At 41.3% G+C, this 27,624-nt stretch overlaps 2 protein-coding genes across 14 annotated transcripts in view; one reads left to right on the forward strand and one right to left on the reverse strand.

Moving 5' to 3' along the window:
* LOC109418311 (dual specificity calcium/calmodulin-dependent 3',5'-cyclic nucleotide phosphodiesterase 1) overlaps window positions 1-27,624 on the forward strand; it is a 760,467-nt gene that overhangs the window by 718,274 nt on the left and 14,569 nt on the right. For all 13 annotated transcript variants that reach the window (XM_029859413.2, XM_029859409.2, XM_029859414.2 and 10 more), the window contains one exon: window positions 26,389-27,577. In XM_029859413.2, coding sequence (XP_029715273.2) covers window positions 26,389-27,577 — 1,189 coding nt within the window. The remainder of the gene's footprint in view (window positions 1-26,388; window positions 27,578-27,624) is intronic.
* Window positions 14,144-27,624, reverse strand: part of LOC109398617 (mesoderm induction early response protein 1) — a 45,311-nt gene continuing 31,830 nt past the window's right edge. Inside the window, 3 exon segments of the mRNA XM_029859422.2 lie at window positions 14,144-15,043; window positions 15,838-16,099; window positions 21,115-22,006. Of these exon segments, the coding sequence (XP_029715282.2) occupies window positions 14,994-15,043; window positions 15,838-16,099; window positions 21,115-21,987 (1,185 nt within the window). The 5' untranslated portion in view covers window positions 21,988-22,006 and the 3' untranslated portion in view covers window positions 14,144-14,993.

The raw sequence follows: 27,624 nt of genomic DNA on the forward strand, positions 1-27,624 counted from the left end.
TTGAAAAATAGTCTTTCACTCCAAAAATTATGAAAATTGATCAATATTTCGAAAAGTTATGACTAAATGTTGGTTTTTGATCAAAAAATTGTAATATGCGAAGGTCCTTCCAACGCATGGAATGGATATGTAATGAAATAGAATTCGATATTTTATTTTGGGGCGTAACTAGGTATATTTTGAAGATGCTTTAGCATGTATAACTTTTTGCAAAAAAGATTTGGAAATCATATTTAACACATAGTGGGGCAAAAGTTCGAATTGTGGGGCAAAAGTTCGAGTCATGTGGCAACTTCAGGTAAAAACCTAAAATTGGGTAAAATGTACATATTATCTCTAAAAATAATGGAATTAGTGAGAAAATGCGATCAAAGTTGAAAAAATTTGTTGTTTCATCTGAATTTGGTGGAAAACTACTAATTTTTGGTGTAGTAAATTTAACCCTGATTTGGGTAAAATCCTGATCGAACTTTAAAGTGTATTCCAGTTCCAACATCAAATATTAATTGGTTTCAGGTATTTCTATTACCAAAGTGTCAACATAGTGTGCTACGATTAGCGAAATTCCACAAACACTAGATTCGAACTTTTGCCCCAGTGGTGGGGCAAGACGCACACATACAAAAGGTGTTGTAACTCAAAATTGAAAAGACATTAGGCGTAATAGAGTTAGCAAAATTTTAGCTCATTGATGGTAGAATCACCACACGGTTTTCATTTATTTTTATCTGCTTCAATGTTTCGAGAAAAATTGATTTTTCAACTAAGGTCGAACTTTTGCCCCACCTTACTCTATAACTTTTTGCAAAAAAGATTTGGAAATCATATTTTACACATAGCGGGGCAAAAGTTCGAATTGTGGGGCAAGAGTTCGAGTCATGTAGCAACTTTAGGAAAAAACCTAAAATCCTGCAAAATGTACATATTATCTCTAAAAATGATGAAATTAGTGAGAAAATTCGATCAAAGTTGAAAAACATGTTGTTTTATCTGAATTTGGCGGAAAACTACTAATTTTTGGTGTAGTAAATTTAACCCTGATTTGGATAAAATCCAGATCGAACTTTAGAGTGTATTTCAATTCCCACATCAAATATCAATTCGTTTTAGGTATTCAGATTATCAAAGTGTCAAAATAGTGTGCTACGGTTAGTGAAATTCCTCAAACACTAGATTCGAACTTTTGCCCCAGTGGTGGGGCAAGAGTTCGAATTAGACACACACATACAAAAAGTGTTGTAACTCAAAATTGAAAAGACATTTGGTGTAACTTTGTTCAGCAAACTTTTAGCTCATGGATGGTAGAATCACCACACGGTATTCATTTATTTTTATCTGCCTCGATTTCTTGAAAAAAGTTGAATTTTCAACTAAGGTCGAACTTTTGCCCCACCTTACTCTAACACAGGGCCATTCACTTTAAGCTTTCTTTACTTTATTAGAAAAATTAGCTTCGTTACTTCTCAGTTGTCTTCCATCCACTCGAGGTAATTTTGGAGAGTAACGGGGCATTTGGAATAGTGCACCCTCCTTCTTAATGCTAAGTGTCGTTATGCCAAATGACATTAGGCTTTAGCCGCTGTTATGAGGGTTCCTCCTTCCCGTCCGAACCATAGCACAAAGATTTGGGACCAATCTCTGACTCTTAAACAAGACTGACACAATCCTCCAATGGTCGAGAACTGTATTGGCCACGTCCTTACGACTGTTGAGGGAAGGGATGGTTAGTTGGACTCTTAAGAAAGATGTAGGCGACTCTAAGATATCCCAGATACTTTAGGCCCAAGGGGCCTGTCCGTAAACAACAGTGTATCAAATAATTGCCCGTACAGCAATTTTTTGGTGTCAAAATAATTTTTCATTCAAATGATCATAACTTTTTTATACATCAATCAAATACGCTGAAGTTTTTGTCAACCATGAACCATATATTAAAGCCAGTATCCACAATAATCGGGACACAGAAGTACGGCTATAGCTCTGTAATGAATCGGTAAAATTGGCCAAATAATTGGCTGAGAGCTCTTTGGTATATGTTTATTATTTGCGAAAAATTTTATAAAAATCGAAGCATTACTTCTAACTAACTGTGGATGAAAAACAAACAGACGTGGTTTTAAGCATTTTGACCAAGTTTCATTCGCATAGTAGATGGTTCTTTTGCGCTCCAATTCTGTGATGATAATTATGAAATTTCGTTAGCAGTTATGGTACTTATAGTGACGCTTTCCTGCAAAATTTCATCAACTTTTATCAATTGGTTTGAAAGCTACTGGTGCACGGTGTGCTGAAACATGATTATTATCGAAGTTGCATGAACCTAAAATATTTTTTCGTTATAAGTTAGCCTTAAGCGTGTAGAAAAAGATCCTGGGGGGTAGAAAATGTTTCATCGGGGAAAATTGAAATAAAATCGATTTTAGTATTTTACCATTTTATTCATATAAAGCTAGTGTTATGCAAAAACAGGTAAGTCAAACTCCTCTTTTAAAGCCACCTTTCCAATCATAAAATTAAACATTCATAGAGTAAAATAAATGTAAAACATTTTACAACGAATTACAAATTATTTGAGACGTTCGTTCTATGTGACCAGCCCACTAGAGTCTGCCAAATTTCATATATCAGAATAGCACATAAATTCAATGCCCTATATGTATGTGAAGGTTCTGCCTCTTATCTCTTGTTAAATTTTACTCATAACAAACTCTGACAGTGACAAAACATCGTCCTAAAGCAGACATGGGCAAAACACCAAACCGTGCCGCACTGGTGGCGTGTTTGCCCGTTAACACACCACCGTGTGTGTCCATATCACCACCTTCGTTCAGCTTCTACTGATGAACACGCAGTGCGACTGGCGAAACACTCGTGTCGGTGTTATAACTCGAGCCTCAATTTCGGCTCTGTGTTCCAGTTTTGGTTGGGCACGGAGGCCGAGTGTTTCCGATTGTATGAAACACCAAAACAGTGAGCTCGGCCACAGTGCGTGGTAGCTTGGCTGCATCAGAGGCACTGAGTCAGAAGGGACGAGAAAGACACAAAAGGAGCCGCCAAGTACTTCACTCTCGTCGTCGACCAACAGCACTTGCAACTGGTGCTGGAGAACGAACGGCACCGAGCGCTTGGACTCGCACGAGTGTTTTGGATAATCGGAAACACTCGGGCTCCGTGTTACCCGAAGTGTCAAACACCGTGCCCAGTGCCTGAGCACCGCCACCGACACCGGTGTTGAGCCAGACACGGTGCGTGTTCGTTCTGAAACACGGAGAGCTAGGTGGTGGCTTGGCACCCACGGTGGTGTGTTTGAGCAACGACTCCTCGTGCAGTGCAGTGTTTGGACATGTCTGCTTGTGAATTTACAGGCATTACCCGTAGTTCCTGTCGATGCCAACGGCCCAACTTCCCTTCTAAATGGCAACGTTAGTTTTTTTCTGATGCAACTTCTAATAATATTTGATTCTGAGTCAACGATACCAAAAGTCTGACTTCTAAACGCGACGCCAGGACAGCATCAATGTTCTTTATGTGTTGTGATGTGAATAATATTAATATATATACCTGGTTTTGTGTGGTAGCCCCAAAAAGAGAACATAAAATTTTAGTAATAAAATAAAATTTTTGTGTACCCTGAAATTGCCTGTAATCATCCATGCCATGACGCGCAAATTATTTTATTTTTATTTATTTTTTTATGACAATTTCAAAACATGAAATGGTTTTCTGTAATTGTGTTTAAATTTAAATTATTAAATTTATGTTATCTTACAATTGTTGAAAGCATAAATTTCTGCCACCTTCGATAAAATGAATCAGTAAATCACACTGGTCAAATTCGATAAACTAGGTATGAAAAAGGAGCTCCTCATTTGGCCTCAATCCCATTCAACCAGACGCAGTATGTCTGTGAAAATACGTATCTTCACCGTTCACAGTATGGTCCAACGTTCTGAAAGGCAGTCATCTTGGATCGTTTCTTCCCCAGCTGTACATAAATGACGTTAAAATTATCCTTAAATGCCTGCAACTTTCATATGCTCACGACCTGCAGTTGTATTTCATGATTAAGCAGCGTCCCGATGCAGCTTTTCTGCAGCAACAGCTTAAAACCTTTGCTACATGGTGCTCGTCAAAGCGGATATCACTAAATATACCGAAATGCTATGACAGTCAAACTGCCGTAATTCTGCAAAGTGCCGTAAGCGCCATTCAAAAGTTTGACATTTTTTTGTTATAAAAAATGGGCCAAAACTATCAATGTCGCTTACGTCACTTTGCAGAATTACGGCAGCAAAGATCTCGGAGTTCTGTTTGACACAAAACTGTCATTCAAAGACCGTGTCACTTATGTCATGGTCAAGACATCGTCGCAACATGGCTTCCTCTTTCGCCTCGCCCTCGCCAAGAAGTTTAAGGACATCTATAGCTTGAAGTCGCTATATTGTTCAATAGTGCGCCCCATCTTGGAATACTCGGTTGTTGTCTGGACTTCTTATTACAACAATGAAATTCCCCGCATTGAAAGAGTACAGCGTAAATATATTCGTTTTTCGCTTCGTCATCTCAGGTGGAGGAATCCGCTAACATTGATAAGCTATAAAAGCCACTGTTAGCTTATTGATTTGGACCTTTCAGTGCGAGACGCAATGTGGTCAAAGTTTATTTTGTTAGAGATCTTCTTCAAGGCAACATTGATTGCCCCGCTTTTTTAGGTATGTTGCACATCAACACCCGTCGACGTAGTCTTAAATCTCATCCGTTCCTAAATCTTCCATCATTGAAGAGATGAACCAGCCTAGGGCTGAAAATCTCTATAATAAAGTAATAATAATAATAATAATTCCATCAGCAAACACCAACTACAGCATGAATTACAGCCTACATGAGCCGATTCGTGGTATTTCTTGTTTGTTCAATATTTGTTATTTTGAAATTTTTGTGCTAAAACACGATTATTATCGAACTTGCATTGAATATATCACGTATATACTTAAGGATGATGCATTAACAGCTTGTTGTAAGTGAAATTCAATAAAAGATAACAGGCAGAATCTTCACAATGCAATGAATTTATGCGCTATTCATGGCAATGAATTTATGCGCTATTCATATCTCTGATATATGGATTTTGGCAGACTCTAGTGGGCTGGTCACATAGAACGAACGTGTAATTCGTTGTAAAATGTTTTACATTTATTTTACTCTATGAATGTTCAATTTTATGATTGGAAAGGTGGCTTTAAAAGAGGAGTTTGATTTACCTGTTTTTTGCGTAACACTAGCTTTATATGAAGAAAATGGTAAAATACTAAAATCGATTTTATTTCAATTTTCCCCGATGAAAGATTTTCTACCCCCCAGAGACTTTTTTTACACGCTTAAGGCTAACTTATAACGAAAAAATATTTTAGGTTCATGCAACTTCGATAATAATCGTGTTTCAGCACACCGTGTGGTGTTGATAGGGATGAGTGTTAGTGAAATTTTTTCGTATTTTTCATGTGCGATGTTTGTCTATTCATAACTTTTGAATTTCTCTGCCAATTTTCATGAAATTTTCACAGAAGATCCTTCTATTTTTAGGATTTGCTAAGGATTGTTGGAATGGCCATCTGGTCCCGGAGTTATTCCGGAATCAAAATGGGTCATTCGATTTGGCCATTTTGGAAAAAGTAAATTTTCGATATGAGAGCCGTTCAGTTTTCAGACCTAAGTGCACTAGAATGATAGAAAAAAATGTCTAGAAGTCCATCCCGGTCACTACGTGCCTTGGAACCCGTTTTACGGATGTTCCGGGGAACCGGTTCCGGGGTCAATTTTTGAATATGATTCAATCCCATCATGCGACACCTCAAACTTCATGATTTTTGAAGATGCATCATTCTGTGCTGATTTGGCGTTGTCTGAAATACTGTTGGCCATTTTGGAACCGGTATTCGGATTTCCCGGGAATCGGTTCCGATGGTTCCGGGGTGCAATTTTCGAAAATAAACAAACACCATCATGCGACATATCAAACTTCATGGTTTTGAAAATTATGACACTTTATCATAATGGTTGGCCACTTAGGATACATTTGGCCATTATGGAATCGGTATACGGATTTTCCGGAATCCAGTTCCGGGGCCAAGTTTTTAAAATGGTTCAATACCGTCATGCGGCATCTCAAACATCGTGATTTTCAAAATACGTCATTCTGGACTAATATTGCATTATCTGAAATACTGTTGGCCATTGTAGAACCGGTATTCAGATTTCCCGGGAATCGGTTCCGGTGGTTCCGGGGTCAATTTTTTGAAGATAAACACCAGGAATTCCTACGGAAGTTCCTACAGGAATTCCTCTGAAAATTCTTCTAAGAATTCCTCCGGAAATTCCTCCAGGAATTCCTCCGGAAACTCCTCCAGGAATTCCTCCGGAAATTCCTCCAGGAATTCCACCAGGAATTCCTACGGAAATTCTTCCAGCAATTCCTACGGAAGTTCTTCCAGGAATTCCTACGGAAGTTCTTCCAGGAATTCCTACGGAAGTTCTTCCAGGAATTCCTACGAAAGTTCTTCCAGGGATTCCAACGGAAGTTCTTCCAAGAATTCCTACGGAAGTTCTTCCAGGAATTCCTACGGAAGTTCTTCCAGGAATTCCTACGGAAGTTCTTCCAGGAATTCCTCCGGAAATTCCTCCAGGAATTCCTCCAGGAATTCCTCTGAAAGTTCCTCCAGGCTTTTCTCCCGGAAAATATTGGTGGAACTCCCTGGAAGGATTCTTGGGGGAACACCCGGAGGGACTCCTACAAGTATTCCTTGAAGAACTTCTGGAGGAGCTCTTGAGGCAATTCCAGGAGAAACTCCCGCAAGAATTTACAGGGACAATTCCTGGAGGGATTCTCGGAGGAATTTTCGAAGACACTCCTGGAGGAAATGTTGGAGGAATTCCCAGAATATTTTTTGAAGGAATTTCCGGAGGAATTCCTGGAGAAATTTCCGGAGGAATTCCTGGAGGAATTTCCGGAGGAATTCCTGGAGGAATTTCCGGAGGAATTCCTGGAGGAATTTCCGGAGGAATTCCTGGAGGAATTTCCGGAGGAATTCCTGGAGGAATTTCCGGAGGAATTCCTGGAGGAATTTCCGGAGAAAATTCCTGGAGGAATTTCCGAAGAAAATTCCTGGAGGAATTTCCGGAGAAAATTCCTGGAGGAATTTCCGGAGAAAATTCCTGGAGGAATTTCCGGAGAAAAATTCCTGGAGGAATTTCCGGAGAAAATTCCTGGAGGAATTTCCGGAGAAAATTCCTGGAGGAATTTCCGGAGAAAATTCCTGGAGGAATTTCCGGAGAAAATTCCTGGAGGAATTTCCGGAGAAAATTCCTGGAGGAATTTCCGGAGAAAATTCCTGGAGGAATTTCCGGAGAAAATTCCTGGAGGAATTTCCGGAGAAAATTCCTGGAGGAATTTCCGGAGAAAATTCCTGGAGGAATTTCCGGAGGAATTCCTGGTGGAATTTCCGGAGGAATTCCTGGAGGAATTTCCGGAGGAATTCCTGGAGGAATTTCCGGAGGAATTCCTGGAGGAATTTCCGGAGGAATTCCTGGAGGAATTTCCGGAGGAATTCCTGGAGGAATTTCCGGAGGAATTCCTGGAGGAATTTCCGGAGGAATTCCTGGAGGAATTTCCGGAGGAATTCCTGGAGGAATTTCCGGAGGAATTCCTGGAGGAATTTCCGGAGGAATTCCTGGAGGAATTTCCGGAGGAATTCCTGGAGGAATTTCCGGAGAAAATTCCTGGAGGAATTTCCGGAGAAAATTCCTGGAGAAATATCCGGAGGAATTTCCGGAGAAAATTCCTGGAGAAATTTCCGGAGAAAATTCCTGGAGGAATTTCCGGAGGAATTCCTGGAGGAATTTCCGGAGAAAATTCCTGGAGGAATTTCCGGAGAAAATTCCTGGAGGAATTTCCGGAGAAAATTCCTGGAGGAATTTCCGGAGAAAATTCCTGGAGGAATTTCCGGAGAAAATTCCTGGAGGAATTTCCGGAGAAAATTCCTGGAGGAATTTCCGGAGAAAATTCCTGGAGGAATTTCCGGAGAAAATTCCTGGAGGAATTTCCGGAGAAATTTCGTGGAGGAATTTCCGGAGGAATTCCTAGAGGAATTTCCGGAGGAATTCCTAGAGGAATTTCCGGAGGAATTCCTAGAGGAATTTCCGGAGGAATTCCTAGAGGAATTTCCGGAGGAATTCCTAGAGGAATTTCCGGAGGAATTCCTAGAGGAATTTCCGGAGGAATTCCTAGAGGAATTTCCGGAGGAATTCCTAGAGGAATTTCCGGAGGAATTCCTAGAGGAATTTCCGGAGGAATTCCTGGAGGAATTCCTGGAGGAACTTCCGGAGAAAATTCCTGGATGAATTTCCGGAGAAAATTCGTGGAGGAATTTTCGGAGGAATTCCTGGAGGAATTTCCGGAGGAATTCCTGGAGGAATTTCCGGAGGAATTCCTGGAGGAATTTCCGGAGGAATTCCTGGAGGAATTTCCGGAGGAATTCCTGGAGGAATTTCCGGAGGAATTCCTGGAGGAATTTCCGGAGGAATTCCTGGAGGAATTTCCGGAGGAATTCCTGGAGGAATTTCCGGAGGAATTGCTGGAGGAATTTCCGGAGGAATTCCTGGAGGAATTTCCGGAGGAATTCCTGGAGGAATTTCCGGAGGAATTCCTGGAGGAATTTCCGGAGGAATTCCTGGAGGAATTTCCATAGGAATTCCTAGAAGAATTTTCAGAGGAATTCCTGTAGGAACTTTCGAAGGAATTCCTGGTATTTATCTTCGAAAAATTGACCCCGGAACCACCGGAACCGATTCTCGGGAAATCTGAATTCCAGTTCTACAATGGCCAACAGTATTTCAGATAACGCAATATTAGCCCAGAATGATGTATTTTGAAAATCACGATGTTTGAGATGCCGCATGACGGTATTGAACCATTTTCAAAACTTGGCCCCGGAACTGGATTCCGGAAAATCCGTATACCGATTCCATAATGGCCAAATGTATCCCAAGTGGCCAACCATTATGATAAAGTGCCATAATTTTCAAAATCATGAAGTTTGATATGTCGCATGATGGTGTTTGTTCATCTTCGAAAGTTGGACCCCGGAACCACCGGAACCGATTCCCGGGAAATCCGAATACCGGTTCCAAAATGGCCAACAGTATTTCAGACAACGCCAAAACAGCACAGAATGATGCATCTTGAAAAATCATGAAGTTTGAGGTGTCGCATGATGGGATTGAATCATATTCAAAAAATGACCCCGGAACCGGTTCCCCGGAACATCCGTAAAACGGGTTCCAAGGCACGTAGTGACCGGGATGGACTTCTAGACAATGTTTTCTATCATTCTAGTGCACTTAGGTCTGAAAACTGAACGGCTCTCATATCGAAAATTTACTTTTTCCAAAATGGCCAAATCGAATGACCCATTTTGATTCCGGAATAACTCCGGGACCAGGTGGCCATTCCAACAATCCCTAGCAAATCCTTAAAATAGAAGGATATCCGCTTATTGTGTCACAATTTGGTCGAAAAATATTGAAAAACAAAAAAGTTATAACGAAAAGAGTATTTTTTCGCACTCTCGTTAGGGGGGGGTTGGTAACGGAAGGGTTAATTATGGGTATATTATGCCTACAAAATTTGGTGATTTTTGTACTTTCAATAGTACAATCGAAACAATAAAGGGTGCTGACTAATTGCTGTCTGAGGGGCTAAAATCACGTTCAGTCCCAATACATGTTCCGACTATAAAATGTTGATTCTGCATCGATTTTTTTTTGAAATTTTGCCTATGCAACAAATGTAGATTGAATTAAATTTTAGCCATTTTCTTCGCCAAATTCAAAAGTTCCAGCGCTGACAAGCAAAACTAGGTGCTGTACAAAATTCAATGGCGCACATTCTACTCTTTCATTGCTACAACAGAAAGTATTGCACCGATTCACATGAAATTTTGTGGGCGAAATGAACACATCTTAAGATGTTATTATGCCGAATTTGAGCAATTTTGATGTATCTATTGCACAGTTACACCTGTATTTCTGTGTCCAGATTATTCCGGATACAGGCTTTAAAGCTCCATTGGTAAAATTTTAAGCGAGATCGAATAAGTTTTCTGAAAGTTATAGAACTTTTAGTAAAACTTATACGATTTTTGTACACATTTTTAAAACATTATATCTCAATATGTACTCGATGAAACTTTTCCATTTTTTTGTGATACAGCTTATACCTAAGGCTTTCATATGCAGCTTCGTTTGAGGTTTTATATTCACTACAAAAAATATGAAAAATCTGTATACATTATTATTCATTTATACCGTCAAGGCGCCAGTCACCGTGGGGACTCCATTCACCGTGTGCCTTCGAATATTTTTTCCTTATTTCCATATTACGATTGAATGGTATGACAAGTTCCCTTCAATTTCGCCAATACAACACTAATGTATTGTTACCATGTCAAAACGCTCATAAGAAACTTTTAAAAGTATCTTTTTCACTACAGTGTGTTTACATGAGGCGGGTTTTTGCTCGTTCATTGCATTCATAGTGAAAAAAACGAAAACTGCGCTAAGGTGATTTAAGCGATAAACTAAATGTAGTAACATTTTAATTCCACTAAGAAGCAATTAAATTCACATATCAGGTATGTATTTTGCATTACCGAAGCAAGTTTAGTAAGAAAATACGATCACTCGTACTTTTTAATTGAAATAAAAGGGCACGGTAAATAGATACCCTAAAAATCAATGGTCTCCATTCACCGTGCCCCATATTGTCCCATATACCTATAAAAAATTGAAAATTTGAACATTCGTTTTCATAATTAAATCTGGCAAATTATTAATTGAAATGAATAATAACGAAGAAAATTCACTTGGTTGGGTTGTTTTGATCATTTCTAAACAAAATAGAATTAAATTTCTAATACTCGGTGAATGGGTCCCTACTACCACGGTGAATGGTGACCTACCACGGAATCAGGCGACCTTACTACTACTACTCTACTAATTGTACTGCATCACCAAATTTTGTGAAAATTGTTCTACTTCTGTGGATATTACTTTAATTTTAACCTATATTGAAGGCAATTAAAAGCGGCACCAAGCATGTTTATAAGACTGGTGTCAAATTACAGCCCTTATTCGCCCTGAACCCTCTGAGATCCACGGTGAATGGTGCCTTGACGGTATATATTATTCATGATTACTCAAAATTTCAGCGTTTTTGATTGACGTATAAAAAAGTTATGAACATTTGAATGAAAAATTATTTTGACCAGAAAATGGCTGTACGGACAATTGTTTGATACACTGAACGTAGACTCTTAGGGGGAGGGGGCTCTGGCGCAAGTCTACGCTCCATACAAATTTCGAAAATTTTGTATGTACAAAAGTCTACGAGGGGGGGAGGGTTGAGATGGCCCAAAAAAGTCTACGTCTAGTCTAGTCTAGCGCCTAGTTACCACAGCTTCTGCTGGGAATAGGATTTTGAAACGCAGCGGTCGCTGTGTTTTTGAGTTCGCTCCAGTTAACAATCGTGCTCGAATCTTACTGAAAATGAGGTAGTGCGCAGAGTCGATGTTTGGCCCTCTGAAGTTGCTCAAAACGGGTTTCATCATGGGTTTTGGTGGTCTGAGATTGCCAAATTGTGGTCTACGTGGTTTATGAACAGCCCCTTGAAGGATTAAGTCTTGGTTCTGTACTATAGACTCCCTGTTGGAACCAAGCTCTTGGAAGGGAAGGAAGGACTTGCTGTTAGTCAGCCCGACGTTTTCTATGTAGTTACGGAATCCCACATGTCCACCCCCGTACATAATCTTCCAATTGTAGTGTCCGGAGTTATATCTCTACCGCATATCTCTTGCGCATACTTGACCTTTGTTCCACAAAGTCTGGGCGGGAGCTCGAAGAACACGTTCTCGGCGGTTTCGTCGCAGTTTGTGCAGGCCGGACATCGACATGCCTGAATATGTGCAAATACATAAGTGACCCGTTTTTGTCAGCCCCTATCCGGAACACATTTTTTGCTCCCCTCAAAAATCTAAACAGATATTCACACTTTTTATCCCTCTATGGTCTGCCTTTCAGCAGTAGTTTGATGATGATCTTAAATGATTTGGTCAAAGTTTGACCGTTAGATAATGAGAGCAAAAAGTTCGTCGCAAAATGGGGCTGACAAAATCGGGTCCGTACTGTACTGCCGTTCTAAGCATATCTGTCCCATGTTGATTTTAAGCATTTTTCTCTTTTTTTCTATCTTTACGCCGGATGGTAGTGCAAGCTTCAATAAGCCGTCATACGCCGTGTACCAAAGTACCATGCCCAGGATTAACCCCTGAGGTACCCCCGCGTTGATGTTGTAACTCCTGTCTCCTTCCTCAAGGGCGTATCCTGTTCTGGAAATAGCTTTCCAGTATTGGGCATACGCTATCAGGGATTATGGCGCTCTCGATGACGGCGCAGCTGACGCTGTTGAACGCGTTCTTCACGTCTAAGGTGACAACCGCGCAGCAAGGATGAGAACACTCACTTGCAAAGAGTTACACTCACTTGCTATTTACTCGGCTCAGAAGCGTGCAGTCAAATGATGTATGGACGACTTTTGCCTTGTGGTTTTGTCTAAAACTTTGCCGAATAGAGTAGGGGTCGCACACGCATACCGAAGTCGTGAGAGAGCTGCAAAGGCAGAGCTTCTTTGATTGGTTACGAATTTATGGGAAATTTTTAAAATATCACTTTATTCCCATACTATTGAAAGTTGCAACTTTGGGTTTCATTTTCTCCAATGCCTACGTTTGACGAATGGTATGTTGTGACTGACAGCCTTTAACTCTTAAGCCCAGTTTCGAGTTCGAAAGAAATCACTTAAGAAATTTCTTGAGCGATTCCTGGCAGAAACTTTCTACAGTGACTATTTAACTGTAATTTCTACGCAACTGCGTATTGCGATCAAGACTTTCGTCATTGAAAAATAGGTTTCAGAGATCCTTGATGTCCAATTTATTTCGGTGAACATGACCAAATAACCTCGAACACCTTGCTTAAGAGCTTCAATACGTTATGGAATTCAAGTCATAAATATGCTCTGTACGCGTCTGAATGTAATCAATGAAATAAATTCATGGGACAATTGTGACAGGCAGCTGTATTCGTTTTGTTTGGATGTTCTAGGATATCCAAATTATCATGCAGTTCAGACTTACTTGATCAGCAGGATCTATCGTAATTGCAATTCAATATAACTTTGCTGCTTTTGACCGTTACAATCCGAGTTGCTTTGTAATTGAACGAGAAGTTATTTTTACGATTTTAAGGTTTACAGAATGTCCCAAAGTTCAGGATTTTTAAGTCGTTCAAAATCTACCGCAATCAACGTTCAAACTGCGCTTATGGCTTACGGTCATAGTTATCCATGATACTCCACAATGCTACGAGAAAAAAAATCTTTTTGAAATTGTAAGACATTGTAAGATCTCTGAGGTGAACCAACCAAGGGCTGAAAGCCTCATTAATAAAGCTAATAATAATAACAACATAGTAGGGAAATCAGAACTTTGAAGTTTTATCTAAATTGCCATTTAATCTACGTTTGCAGTTGTTGTCTTCTGATATCCATGATGCTCCACAACCCAACAGCCTTTTTACGGTTGTTCGATATTGTAAAATTTTCCAAACATCCTGAAATTCAGGACTTACTAATTCTACTAAATCTATCACAATCGCTATTCAATCTACGTTTGCTGCTATTGTCCTCTGATATCTATGATGCTCCCCAACCCAACTGCCTTTTAACGGTTGTTCGATATTGTAAAGTTTTCCAAATATCCTGGAATCTAAGACTTCCAAGTTCTAAAAAATCTACCACTATCACCATCCGCTTGCGGTGTAGAAGTTGGGTAAATGCGCACGTTGAGGATGGTTACACAAAAGGATACTCTAGCGGACCGTGTAAGATTTGTGCCAGGCTCTTGCTTAAAATCCATTAATCGCTTGAGTTGTATTTAATTCAATGCTAAACCTAAAATGTGTTAATATCACTACAAGTGTTAAGTGTAGGCAAAGGATGTTTCGGACATTGATTAATAAGTTACAACAAAGATTACCTTTTGATTTTGGACTATATTTTCCATGCAGCTGTTGCTGCATGTTTAGTGTAATTTTGATAGATTTTTCTGCACAATTTGTTACATTCATATCAAGTAGTTTTTATTTCGTTCACTATTCCGAAGACCGAATATGTATCCAATTTCGATTCGATTCCTAAAGATCTGAGTAATAATTTACGAAAGAGAGAGATAGATAGAGGTAATATCTGTGTCCAAATAGAATCTTATATAATCTTCTACGTTGTGCTTATACCGTAGTGATTGCTCAACCCTCAACGAATTCGTTCGACGACTCTGTCAACAAATACTTTCCATTTCAAAAATGTGTCAATAAAACTGAATCACTTTTACAACTTAATACAGTTAAATAGCAATCTTTTCACACAATGCGTCTCTCCGGTGTTTGTGTGTTTGTGCCCAAGCGACGAAGAAAACGAAAATCTATCCCAGAACAAAGAGCTGTCCGTCAGTTTTTGCAACGTAGGATGCGCCTTCCTATACCTATACTTTCTTAGAAGTTCGGTTGTCCTTTTCTCCACTTTTTTTTCATCGCCCCAAAGGGCCCTCTCGCTTCTAGTGCCAAGTCTTCCTCAGCTTTAAGAGTGCAATATACGCGGTGCTGCATGCGCTAGGTTTTCCTTTTCTTTTTCGTTTTTCTTATACTTCCGACCCGTGCGATGCGATGGCTTTCTTCCAGCCACCTCAACATACTCCCTTGCTAGTGCTTGCCTTTTGCCTTTGCTGTACACCACTCTGTAGCTGTCTCTGCCCCCGTGTGAATGCTGCGGTATATGTTTACTTAGCTAGTGGTGCCCTCCCGGAGGGAAACACCGTCGGACCAAGTCACAGCGCTGACGAAGACCTTTTCGAAGATCCTGTGCTGGTTGAATGGTCTGCAGTTAGTTGTAGGGGGTTGCATAGTTTATTTTTTGTCGGTTTGCGTAATCGCGGATTGGAAAGAAAGGAATATTTTTCAAATGGACGGAATCTTGAGAGGACAGCACAGAACACACAGGATGATATATACATGTGTATTATGGAGACTTTTTTTTTATTTGGACAAAATGGGCTGAAAAGTTTCCGAGTTCAATAAAAATATGTTCTTGATGTTTTTGTGATCAACTTGATTAAATTTGTTATGAATTTCAGATTGTGGATTTCTCGGAGAAACTTTATTTGCAGTGCACTATTTTTTTAAACTCCCGTTTTAATAAGAAAAAAGTTTCAATTCATGATTCTAAGCATTGAAGAAAAAACAATTCGAAAACTCTACAGCCCATATTTTTCAGTAATCGAAAAAAAATAAGTATTAGCAACTGTGCAATTGGGGTCAGGATGGTCCCATTTTTCAAGTCTTGTCTTAATTTCACATAAAACTAAACAGTAAGAAGTTTACATAATTCTATCACCTTGTTTGCCAATTACTTATCCTTGTGGGTAGGGACCAGCCTTCGCCGGTAAATAAGCGGTAATGTAGTGCTTCCAAAGTGTATGAGGATGTTCATGGCCATAATGGAGCGTGCTTTCCCGTACCTTCAGGAAACACACTTGAGACGCAAGTGGATTCACGGTGCAGCGATGATAATGATAAAATGATGATATCCTTGTCCGTATCCATGCTCAGCAACAATAACAGTACGCTGTTGACACAGGACACACGATTAAAAACTCCCGCTATCAAACTCACCTTTCGAGTCCATCAGACGTTGTCGCTTGGCTTCCGGATTGCCACCGTACAAACTGGCGAACCCCGGTGACGAACTCCGGTCGCCGAAGCCGGTGCTATTTTCCTGCTCCTCCAGGAACCGGTCCATGTGATCGGTTAGTCCCGGGTGGAGGTTGTACTTCTTCTTCTCGAGTCGGGCCTTGTTGGCGAACAGGTCATGCCGTTCGGTTTTCTTCCACAGGTAGTAGAACTGGACCAGCTCGCCGACGGAGCGGGTGCGGACCTGGGAAATATCGAGTTTGTGACAGTAAATTTTAAGTCAAGACATTAAACCTAAAATAACCACTTGCAGGAAGAAACAATAGGGCACTTGCTGGCTTTGTTTAGTGTGCCCAACAGACCCTTTGATTTTTCTGATAACGCTTTGTAATGAGAATCGCGTTACGAAACGTTTCACAGCAAAATCAAATGGGTCTGTTGGGCACACTAAACAAAGCCAGCAAGTGCCCTATACGACCCATGGACCCATTACTATAGGAGATTAGGAGATTAGAGTATTTAAAAATATGCAAATATCATCTTATTTCTAGAAAGCCCACAAAAGCTTCACTGATGATGTGAATATTTTAAGAATATTTAAGATCTTGCTTTTCATTCCGATTATAATGTCCTTGTTGTCTGCAGAGCACACTAATTGGCCGGATTACGTGAAAATCGCACTACGGCTTTCAGTTCGGCTCGCCGCATTTCACCTTCCAAAATGGTGTTGAAGAGCAAGCATGAAAGTCTTTTTCCTTGCCGCAGTCCCTGGCGAGATTCGAATGAACTGGATAAGATAGTTCAACCAAAACCCTATAGCAGTTTTGCACACCGTCCACCGTTGCTTTATTCAGTCTAGTCAGCTTCCCAGGAAAGCCGTTTTCGAATATGATTTTCCATAGCTATGCGCGATCGATACTGTCGTATGCCGCTTTGAAGTCGATGAACAGGTGATACGTTGGGACCTGGTATTTACGGCATTTCTGAAGGATTTTCCGTACGGTTAAGATCTGGTCCGTTGTCGACCGGCCGTCGATGAAGCCGGCTTGATAACATTCCACGAACTCGTCCCTTTAAGGAGATAGACGACGGAAGATTTTTTAAGACTTTCAGCCCTAGGTTGGTTCGTGTCTGACGACGGAAGATCTGGGATAGCACTTTGTAGGCGGCATTGAAAATGACGATCGCTATGAACTTCTCACATTCAAAATGATCGCCTTTCTTGTGGATAGGGTAGATTAACCGGCATCTGTTCTGTTCAGTTTGCCAGATCCTGACTAGGTACCAACCGGTGCAGACATGTGGCCAACTTTTTTGTGCCCATTTTAATGAGTTCAGTTGCGATACCATCCTTTCCAGCTGCTTTGTTGGCTTTGAGCTGATGAATGGCATCCTTAACTTCACTCAGCGTGGGAGTTGGCTCATTTCTGTTCTCTGCTACACTGGCGTAGTTGTTCCCTCCGTTATCGTGGTCTTCCGTTCCTAAGATCTTCACGCCATTCAGGTGCTCATCGAAGTGCTGCTTCCACCTTTCGATCACCTTACATCCGTCCGTCAAGAGGCCTCCATACTTATCCATGCATATTTCGGCTCGCGGCACAAAGCCGTTGCAGGATGCGTTGAGCTTCTGGTAGAACTACCGTGATGCATTGGAACGGCACAGCAGTTCCATTTCTTCGCACTCCGCTTCTTCCATGCGGCGCTTTTTTTCCGAAAGAGGCGGGTCTGTTTATATCGTTCCACGTTCTGCTGGGTTCATTGCTGCAGCATTACCGTAAGTACTGCGTTCTTCTCCTCCAAAATCGCTCTGCACTCGTCGAACCACTTGTTTCCATGTACCCGATAGTGCTCTCGGCTGCGTTGTTGATGGCTACTTCTATTGTTCTCCAGCAGTCCTCTAGAGGGGCCACATCGAGCTCACCCTCGCCTGGCAACGCAGCCTCGAGATTCTGCGCGTATATCGTCTCAGCATGTTAGCGCCGTCTCGTCGATGTTAGCGCCACGAAAGGTCCTGACGTCGATAATGTCGGAGAAGTACAGTCCATCAATCAGAACGTGATCGATTTGCGATTCCGTCTGCTGTGGTGACCTCCAGGTATAACGATAAGACTGTATTGGAAAAAGTTTTACGAATGGCCAAGTTCTTGGAGGCGACGGAATCGATGAGTCGTAGGCCGTTTTCGTTCGTCAGCTTGTGGCCGCTGAACTATCCAATCGTCGGTCGGAATTCCTCCTCCTGGGCTACCTGAGAGTTTATGTCTCCTATGGTGATATTGACGCCGTAGCTTCGTACTCGTACTCGCGTTCGAGCTGCCCGTTTGTCCCCCCCTTGTCATCATGAATGCTTGCGGAGTAAGGGCTGTGCACAATGATTATGCTAAAGTTGAAGAATCGGCTTTTGATCTTCAACCTGCACATCCTTTCATCGATTGATCACCAATCGATCACGCGCCTCTACATGTCGCATATCACGATAAAAGCTGTTGCCAGTTCGCGTGTGTTGCCGTAACTCTGGTAGATGGTATGGATACCTCTAAACGTTCGTACCATGGACCCTGTCAAACATACCTCCTACAGCGCTACGATGCCGAACCCGCGGTCCTACAGTAGATCGACGAATATGCGGCTGCTCCCAATGAAGTTGAGAGAATGGCAGTTCCACGCGCTGAGTTTCCAATCGCAAGTCATTTTTTGTTCGCTGGGGTCGTTGCCGTTGGTCTTGGTTCGTATTATTCTGTTGCTGATTTTCCGTTACAATGTTTTTCTTTTACGACCTGACACAAACCCCCTACTTTCTGGAGAACCACAGTGCACAGTTGAGCTTAGAATCTTTTCCTGTCGTTGATCAGCCACCTTTAAGGACTGTTCATTTTATAAAGAGGACAACTTTGCAAGGCTATAAAAAGAAAACGCGTAGTTCAAATTTGAGCAGCCTTGGTTAGTTGTTCAGTACATTATATTAGCAGATAATAACCATAAATAAATTGGGTTAAAATTATTGAACTTCATAGAAATGTAACAAAGTGTTTCGAGAGATCAATTTTTCAATTCCCAAAAACTAAAGATAAACACAAAATTTCTGTAAAACATCGGTGTATCGTTTTTAATTGCATAAAAGTGTTTGCCATGCTGCAGAAGTTTGAGTGATACATATTCTGGCAAAATATAAACCTGATCGGAATAATGGTTGTTGAGATATTAAAGTTACAAGAAGGACTCGATTTTCAGAATAAAATTTATTTATTGAACAAAAATGTATAAAAATAATAAATTTTGAATTTTTTCAATGGATCTAGTCGAAAGTACTAATAATGCAATTTCAAATGCAGAAAACCGCTTTTTGATAGCATTGTTGGCTTGGTTACTGTGCTTTATGGCAGTTACCGGAGATAAAACCGCTTCGTTCTTTGAAGGTTCTTCTGAATAACGATGTACTCTATTGCAAATACAACTTAACTATGATGTCGAAAATAAAAATTAACATGTAGTTATTTTCAAATAAGGTATATAATCACATAGGGTCAGACCTTGCTGAAAATAAATAATAATAAGCTTCTCTAGAATCAAAAGCTTGCATTTATGGAGCAAAAAGTATGCAATTTTTCATTATGGCCATCATTAAGTATTAAATTTATGATGAAGAATGTACCTAAAAGCATATTTTTCTTCGGTATCATTTAGAATGCGATTCTCTTCTATACTGGACAAATTTTGAACTGATTCCGTAGTGTTATTGCATCACTGGACTTAAATAAGTATTTTCTATCAATTTCGTTGATAACAAGGCAACTCACTATATCAAGATGTATAATGCTTGGCGCATTATTACTGACCAACTATTACACTCTACCTTTAGAAGAATAGTATTAGATCCCAACACATTGAAAAGTTCATGAAAATTTTAATGTTATGTATGTGGAAAGTTGTGTAGAATTTTGAGAAATGGGGTTTTATTGAGTTTTAACGAAAACCGCTTCTGTTCCATAACTAAGGACAATTTGTATAATGTTATATTTTTCCTACACTGTAGAATAGCTATGGAAATTTATGGAAATTTATGAAAAAAAACTGATAATGATTTTATTGAAAAATAAAAAAGATATCACACAAATAAGGTGTCCTCTTTATAAAATGAACAGTCCTTAACATGGGAATTAGACGCTGTTGTGAGCCGCCCCTCTTGGGAAACAGACACTCAGTTTTGCAGAAGTAAACTCCCCTTACCTATCTTTTTACGACCAAAGATCCCACCGAAGTTGGTTACCCGATCTTCCCTAAGGTTGCTCGCAGCCCTGCCGGTGCCACGCGGAGATAGGGATGTCAGTTGCTAGGTAGAGGCTAGTGATCTCAATAGGATCTGTATAGCGCGAATTACCAAGTCTTTACCGTGTCCTGGTGCCGTTATCAAACCTTTGATAACACAGGCCAGAACTACGAGCAATGTGAACATTATGTGTACGCCTTAACGATCAGTAAGGTTCGTCTTCTACATCCTTCTGCATCGTTGAAGTCTCCAGTGGTGAGATAACGCAAGACATCTCAAGGTTTAAATCATTTGAAACCATACTGCCTTCGGAAAAGTTTCACAAGAAAGCAAAAACTTCCAGATAGTAGACGAAATGATTTGCAATCTTTCCGCTGTGCCTCTCCTCTTTCTGGCATTGCTTCCCAATAGGAACAGAGTCTGCTTCTCAACTATCTGGCTTTGGATACTTGCAAAAGAATTCCGATTCACAAAATCTACTTCGTTTGTCTACGGCTTTCTGAGATGTGTTTAAAGATCACACAAAAGACTTGTTAGAATCCCAAAATGGCCGCCACAATGGCCGACTTAGGCACCTACTCACGATATCGAGCGCACAAATCTCTTCGTAAAAAAAAAGCAGCGCACCTGATCTTCTTGTTTTAAGCTTATTACAAGTGAGCAAGAACAGAATAATAAAATGCACTGTTGTTTGAAGTTTGCTTCTTGAGATTTGTGCGTCTGAAGTTCTGATGCACTGTTAAAGCGGGATTTCAATACGTTTGTACTTAAGTAGCGGTTCGAGTGAGTAATTGAGGCGGCCATGTTTGCTTAGGGGATCAATAGTTTCTCTTTAAAAGCAACACAAATTATTGAACTTTAGTAGTTTTTTTTTATAAATTCATCATGATCATCATAATAAAGAGAAAGACACAACGACAGAATGATAAAAATGAACGTTTAAGCTTCCCAAAAAGCCCACTTATATCAAATGTTTTACCCATCTCACTACTCACCTTCGATTGCTGTATCATATGAAAGTCCTTCCCGTGTATCCGCAAACCATTTTCAAAATTCCTACACTCCTCCTCGGACCAGATGCTCATCTGCTGTTCCGCAACCGGGACCGCATTTATCCGTTTCCGCCGTAGCGCTTCATCAATATTATGCCCACACTGCTGCAACAGATACAGCCCCTGTTCGTCATCTCGTAGGTGCCTCCCCAGTGGTATCGAGAAAACACTATTCGTGTGCGGGGTCCCTGTATTGCTACTCGCTCCGGAGGCAATCTTTTTCAGATACTCCTCGATGAGGTCCTCGCCGAGCACCGTCGGATTCCACAGCAGTTTGTCTTCGTTCTCGTAAGGCAGCGCGTCATCGTACCGGCAGAGACCCTCCGGTATCACCGCTTGGAAGTCGCTACCCACCATGATGGTCTTTTTGACTTCCTCGTCCGGAATGTAGTCCCCGTCCTCTTCGTCTTCGCTCTGGGCTTGTGTGTCCGCTGGGGAAGAATTGTGCGAGCCAAGTTTTTATTATTAGCTTTATTATCGAGACTTCCAGCCAGTCAGTAGCTAGAAGTGCGAGAACACCATCTTACCAATTGGCGCAAAAAGTTGCCTCAACCCCGGCATCTCCTCGCCCTCGTCCTCTTCCTCCTCTTCGTCCTCCTCGTAGAACCCTCCGCCGGCCGAAGCCACCTGTGTGCTGGAATAGCTACGGGCTCCGTCCGTGGGGTCGCCGCCGGTTCCCGCTTCGTCATCGTCCTCGTCGTCGTCATCTTCCTCCTCGTCGGGCGGTGGTGCCCTCGACAGTATCGCTTGGTCCGCCTGGGTCGTCTGAGGTTGCTGCTGTTGAGATTGCTGTTGTTGTACTTCTTCACTAGGCATCGTTGTTAACAATGAGGTTCTGTAATATGGGAAAAGAAACATAGTTTCCGATGATACGAGATTGGTAATGATGAGCTTAGGTTATCTTAGGTGGATGATATATTTCAATGCTATGAACTGAAGGCTATTGAATAATCGTGGTGATACGATCGAAAGAAAACACTTCTTTTTCTTCTTGGCGGAACATCCCCACTGAGACAAAGCCTGTTTCTCAGCTTAGTGTTCTATGAGCACTTCCACAGTTATTAACTGAGAGCTTTCTATAGTGTAAAAGAAACGAAGATACTCTATGCCCGAGGAAGTCAAGGATATTTGCCGTTACGAAAAGTTCCAGAACCACTCATCATGGTCATGCTGAATACCAACGCTTTCACTGTTGTGGCTATTTGGGTTTTTATTAAACTGTCTAAGGGTATCCAATATTTCCCATGAGTTAATGGAATCGGCTCCAATTTCTCTCTAAAACGTCAGGGAAATTTCATCTGAAACACACTGATGGTCTCCTGAAGTTTCCTGGAAGCATTTGAAACCCTTCAAGACACACTAAAACGCCTTGATACCCTTCTTAAACCTTGAACCCTTGAAAGTATCTTGGAAAGCCCCTGAAATTCCCAAAACATCATTCAGAAACCCCCTAACACGTCATGTAAAGCCTTAACACATCGTAAACATCTCTGAAGCATCCTGAAACTTCCGAAAATTTCATCTCAAAACGCTCTATATTCCTTTTGAATGCTCCTTGAAACTCTCTTGGAAGCCTAATAAAACACTAAAAGCCCTCAGAAACTCGCTGAAACATCTCGTAACGGCTGGAAGTCCCTCTGTCACATTCCAGAAACCGCCTTGAAAGCATCCTGAAACTTCCAGCAGGGTGTCCTTCTATCTACTCATTAGTCAAAGCAAAATTCCCTGAATTAGTCCTAATTTTACAAAATTATTACTGAATTCTTCAAAACTCTCTCGAAAATAAAACAAACCTAGGTCAAATAATATTTCTAGATTTCTAGCAGAGGTTTTTTTGATCAATTCCAAGAAATTGCTTCTTTTGAAAAGAAATGATTTGGGATTTCGAGAGTTGTTCCAGGGATTTCTACCAGAGATCTTCACAGGATTTCAGCAGATGTTTTTCTCGGGGTCTCTGTTGGAGTACATCCTGGGATTTCATCCAGCGGTTTTCTGTTGGAGATCCTTCCAAATTTTATCCAAAGTTCCTTCAAGAATTTCTCTTAGTGGAATCTATCCAACAGTTTTTGTAGTGATTTTTGTAGAAGCTCTTCCAGGGATTTCTACTAGCGTTTTCTGATGTTTTCCTTAGATTTCATCGCGGAATTTCGCCCGTAGTTCTTCCCGGGATTTTTCTTAGAGATCCCTTCTTCAATTTCCTTAACATTTCCTCCCGTAATAACTCCCAGAACTTGTTTCTAAAATGATTTTTTCCGCAGTTTTTCCTAAAATTTCTTCAATAAGTCTTTGCGAAGTTTCTCGCTACACTAACCTGGATTCCTTCAGCTATCCTATAAGACATTCGGAAGAAAAATCCCTGTAAGAACTCCGGGAGCAACTATCAATAAATACCAAAAGAATCATCCCAAATCTCGGAAAAATTTCTGGGGGTTCACGGAAGAGCTCTGAGAGTAAAAGTAAGCAATCCCGATAAAATCTGTTAAAAAATCTCAGGCAAGAAATCCGGTAAACAACTACGAGGAAAAGCCTGGGAAAAGCTCTGCAAGAAAACACAGAAGAACTCCTTGAGAAACATCAGCAATAACTCCTGCAGGAATCTCAGAAGCAACTCTGGGTAAATCAAGAAGAGAAAAAGAAGAGACAGTATGTGGCAAAAAGCATCATGGACGAATTCAGAAAATCTCCAAGAGATATCCCTTGACCAACACCGGAAGAAATCTTCTGAGAGAAGTCCCAGGAGAAACTCCGAGAGAAATCGCTTGTGACACTTCGAAACAATTCTCGCAAGAAACTTTTGGATATATCCCAGATGAAACTCCAGTAGAAATCCAGGGACAAACTCTGGAAGAAAACTCACGGAAATCTCTTGAAAAAGAAATACAGGGGAAACTTCGGAAGAAATCCCGGGGTGAAGTTCTGCAGTAGATTCGTGAAAAACTCTTTAAGAAACTCTGGAAGGAGCCCTATTAGAAATTCCAGGAATAAGGATCACCGTAGCAACTCTGGGAGTAATTCCGGGAATGTCCCCTGGGGAAGTCCCAAGAAGAACGTCGAAAGGAATCGCGAAACTCTTGTTGAGAGGGCCTCTGGTGGCAATACCGGAAAATTCTCTGGAAGGGATTCTGGAAGAGTAGTATTCCGTGAAAACTTTATATAGGAGATAGCGGTCGGAATTCAAGAATCATGGAAGACTTACACGGAAGAATCTCGGAAAGAACTGTTCAAATCTTGGAAAACGGTTGGTAGAAATGTGGAATGCCACGCAAAATTACGTGAAAAAATACAGAATCTTGCGAGAAATCCTGGGAGACATTCCAGAGGTATTTCTAGAGAAGTTCCACAGAGAAACCCTGACGGAATTTCAGGAAAAATCCTTGTAGCGGAGTTTCTAGATGGATTCAAACTTCTAGATTCCACAATGTAGTAAAAGCTTATGCAGTAAATACTACATATTCTAAAACGTTTTTATTCATACAATGTAGTAAACTAACTCTTTGCAATCTGAGTATATCTACAAATAGTAAAGTTCGTCACCTTTTATCCCTGCGACCCAATGTTTTATTTTTTATCAGCTGAATTTCCCTGAGTATGTCAGATATTTTCTGAGTATTCCAGGTTTTTCCCAGTTGAAACAAAGATACCTGAGGATTCCCGGTTTTCCAGTTTTTTCCAGCTGGTAGACAACCTGTCCGGAAACAACCTCCAAATCATTTAAACCATATGAAACACCAAGAAACGTCTTGATATGTACTCCTTCTTAAACCCCTTAAAATTATTTTGGAAACCTCATGAAATTCCCGAAGAACCTCTCAATAATCATCTGAACCCCGAAAAACTACTCGGAAACTACCTGAAACGTTTTAACAAGCCTTAATACAAACTCTCAAATGCCTTGAAAGCAGACTGAAACCCAGAAAATTTATCACAAGCCTCCTGAAATCACCAATTCCACCTCAGAAACGCTTTGCAACTTCTCCGAAACATCCCTGAAAACTCCGAAAATCACTTCTAAATATCCTGAAACTACATGGAATCCTCTAAAGCTCCTCGAAAGGGATATACTCCAATGAAAACCACTTCAAATTCTTTTGACAGCTTCTTTAAACCCTGTTAAAAGGGCTGATACGTCTTGAAACGCTTTTCAACTCCTTTGAAACATCTCAGAAACCTCCTTGGGAGCGCCCTCCGTAAACATCTTCCAAATCCCTCTAAAACCTTCTATAAATCATCAAAAAAAGCTTTGAAATTTCTCTGATACAACCCTGAAACCTCCTTGAAAGCATCCTAAAACCTCCGGAAACTACTCTTAAACCTCCTGATATAACCTGAAACTCTTGAACATCTTGGTGCCCCTTTGAAACCCCCTGAAAATTTCTTGAAAGTCTCCTAAAACCTCCTGAATTCTGAAACCTCCTGAAACATATTGGTACGACTTGAAACTCTTCTATAAAGCCTTGAACCCCTTGAAATCTCCCAGGAACCTGCGGGAACCCCTCTAAAACCATTTTGAAACGTAAAAATGGGAATCGGACAGATTTTTATGACAATTCAAAATTTCGGAGATAGGCAAGCTGCAAATGACTAACTAGCCTTGTGGGTCGATTCCTCTACACGTACTGTGTTAACTGAAACTTACCAATATTGATCCACGATATGAACATTTGGTTCTTCAAATTTTGCATCTAAGCGTTTTTTTTTTTATATTTTGGAGTTTACGGGAGTGTGAGACGATGAACCGTCTCTTTGCGTGTGCGTCCATAACCTCAACGCCGTCTTGACGGCATCCACCGCAGATGAATACACTAATAAGCTGTTGCAGTTTGTCGAGGTTCTATACGGCCTTCAAGTGTATCAGCTTGAGCTAGAGCTTGGTTGACCGCCCGAAGTTGCCACCTACTCCTGAATTGCCATATCAACAACACTTATACAAGGAACTAGTGAGATGCCTGCTCATGCCTTACAAGCATCTCCAGTGTGTGAATGTTGATGATCTTTTCCTTTTAGGTGATAATATGGGGAAGGGACAGGAACTGGTGAGGCAATCGACAGACGACCACATTAATACGCGGACTGTAATGTAAAAGATTGCACTTACATTGTGGGTGCCGTTAGATCAGCAAACCTGTCATGTCAAGACGAAACGATTCAGATCATTAGCTTATTGTTAAGACTTTCACTAACAATACTTTTCTTTCCCCTTGTATTTTTCTCCAACAGTGTCTGGACGACTGGTCGTTCGACGTGTTCGCCCTGGCCGACGCCGGCAACTGCCAACCGGTCAAGTACTTGGGCTACGACCTGCTCAACCGCTACGGCAGCATCCACAAGTTCAAGATTCCGCCGGCCACGCTGGAAACGTTCCTATCGCGCATCGAGGAGGGCTACTGTCGCTTCCGCAATCCGTACCACAACAACCTGCATGCCGCCGATGTCGCACAAACCGTACACCACATCCTCTGCCAGACGGGGATGATGCACTGGCTGACCGATCTCGAGATCTTCGCCACGCTGCTAGCGGCCTTAATTCACGACTACGAGCACACGGGGACGACCAACAATTTCCACGTGATGTCCGGATCGGATACAGCGATGCTGTACAACGATCGTGCCGTGTTAGAGAACCATCACATCAGTGCAGCGTTTCGGGTGCTGAAAGAGGACGACTGCAATGTGCTGCAGAATCTCTCGAAGGAGGAATACCGCGAGCTGCGCTCACTGATCATTGATATGGTACTAGCGACCGATATGTCGTTCCACTTTCAGCAACTGAAGAACATGCGCAACCTGCTAACGCTGGCCGAGCCGCAGGTGGACAAGTCCAAGGCGCTCTCGCTGGTGCTGCATTGTTGTGATATTTCTCATCCGGCCAAACGCTGGGACATCCATCACAAGTGGACAATGCTACTGCTCGAGGAGTTCTTCCGGCAGGGCGATCTCGAGCAGGAACTCGGGCTCCCCTTTAGTCCGCTGTGCGATCGAAACAATACGCTTGTGGCGGAGTCTCAGATCGGTTTTATCGAATTTATCGTCGAGCCCAGTATGGCTGTGTGTGCCGATATGTTAGAGATAGTCTTAGCACCGATAGCACCAATCGCAATGAATAGTAGTAATAGCAAGAATAACAATAACAATAATACTAGCATTAAAGGAAACAATACTCTAAGTGTACCGAACAACAACAACAACAACAGTAGCAGCCACAATAATACAAGCAATGAAGCAATAACCAATAACGGAGGCACTGCAGGTGGCGGCAGCGGGGGTGGTAGCGGAGAAGCGGGAACCGGAGATAAACCGAAGCCTGACGTTAAGAATGGCGCAAAACCGAACCGGTTCGAAATTAAGAAACCGTGGATCACCTGTCTGGCGGAAAACAAGAAGATTTGGAAGGAACAGGCCCAAAGAGGTGAGTTCTGAGTGCAGTGCGCAACAAATTTCAGTGTTTTCTTACTG

Source organism: Aedes albopictus, chromosome 2, assembly GCF_035046485.1.
Source record: "Aedes albopictus strain Foshan chromosome 2, AalbF5, whole genome shotgun sequence".
Lineage (NCBI taxonomy): Eukaryota > Metazoa > Arthropoda > Insecta > Diptera > Culicidae > Aedes > Aedes albopictus.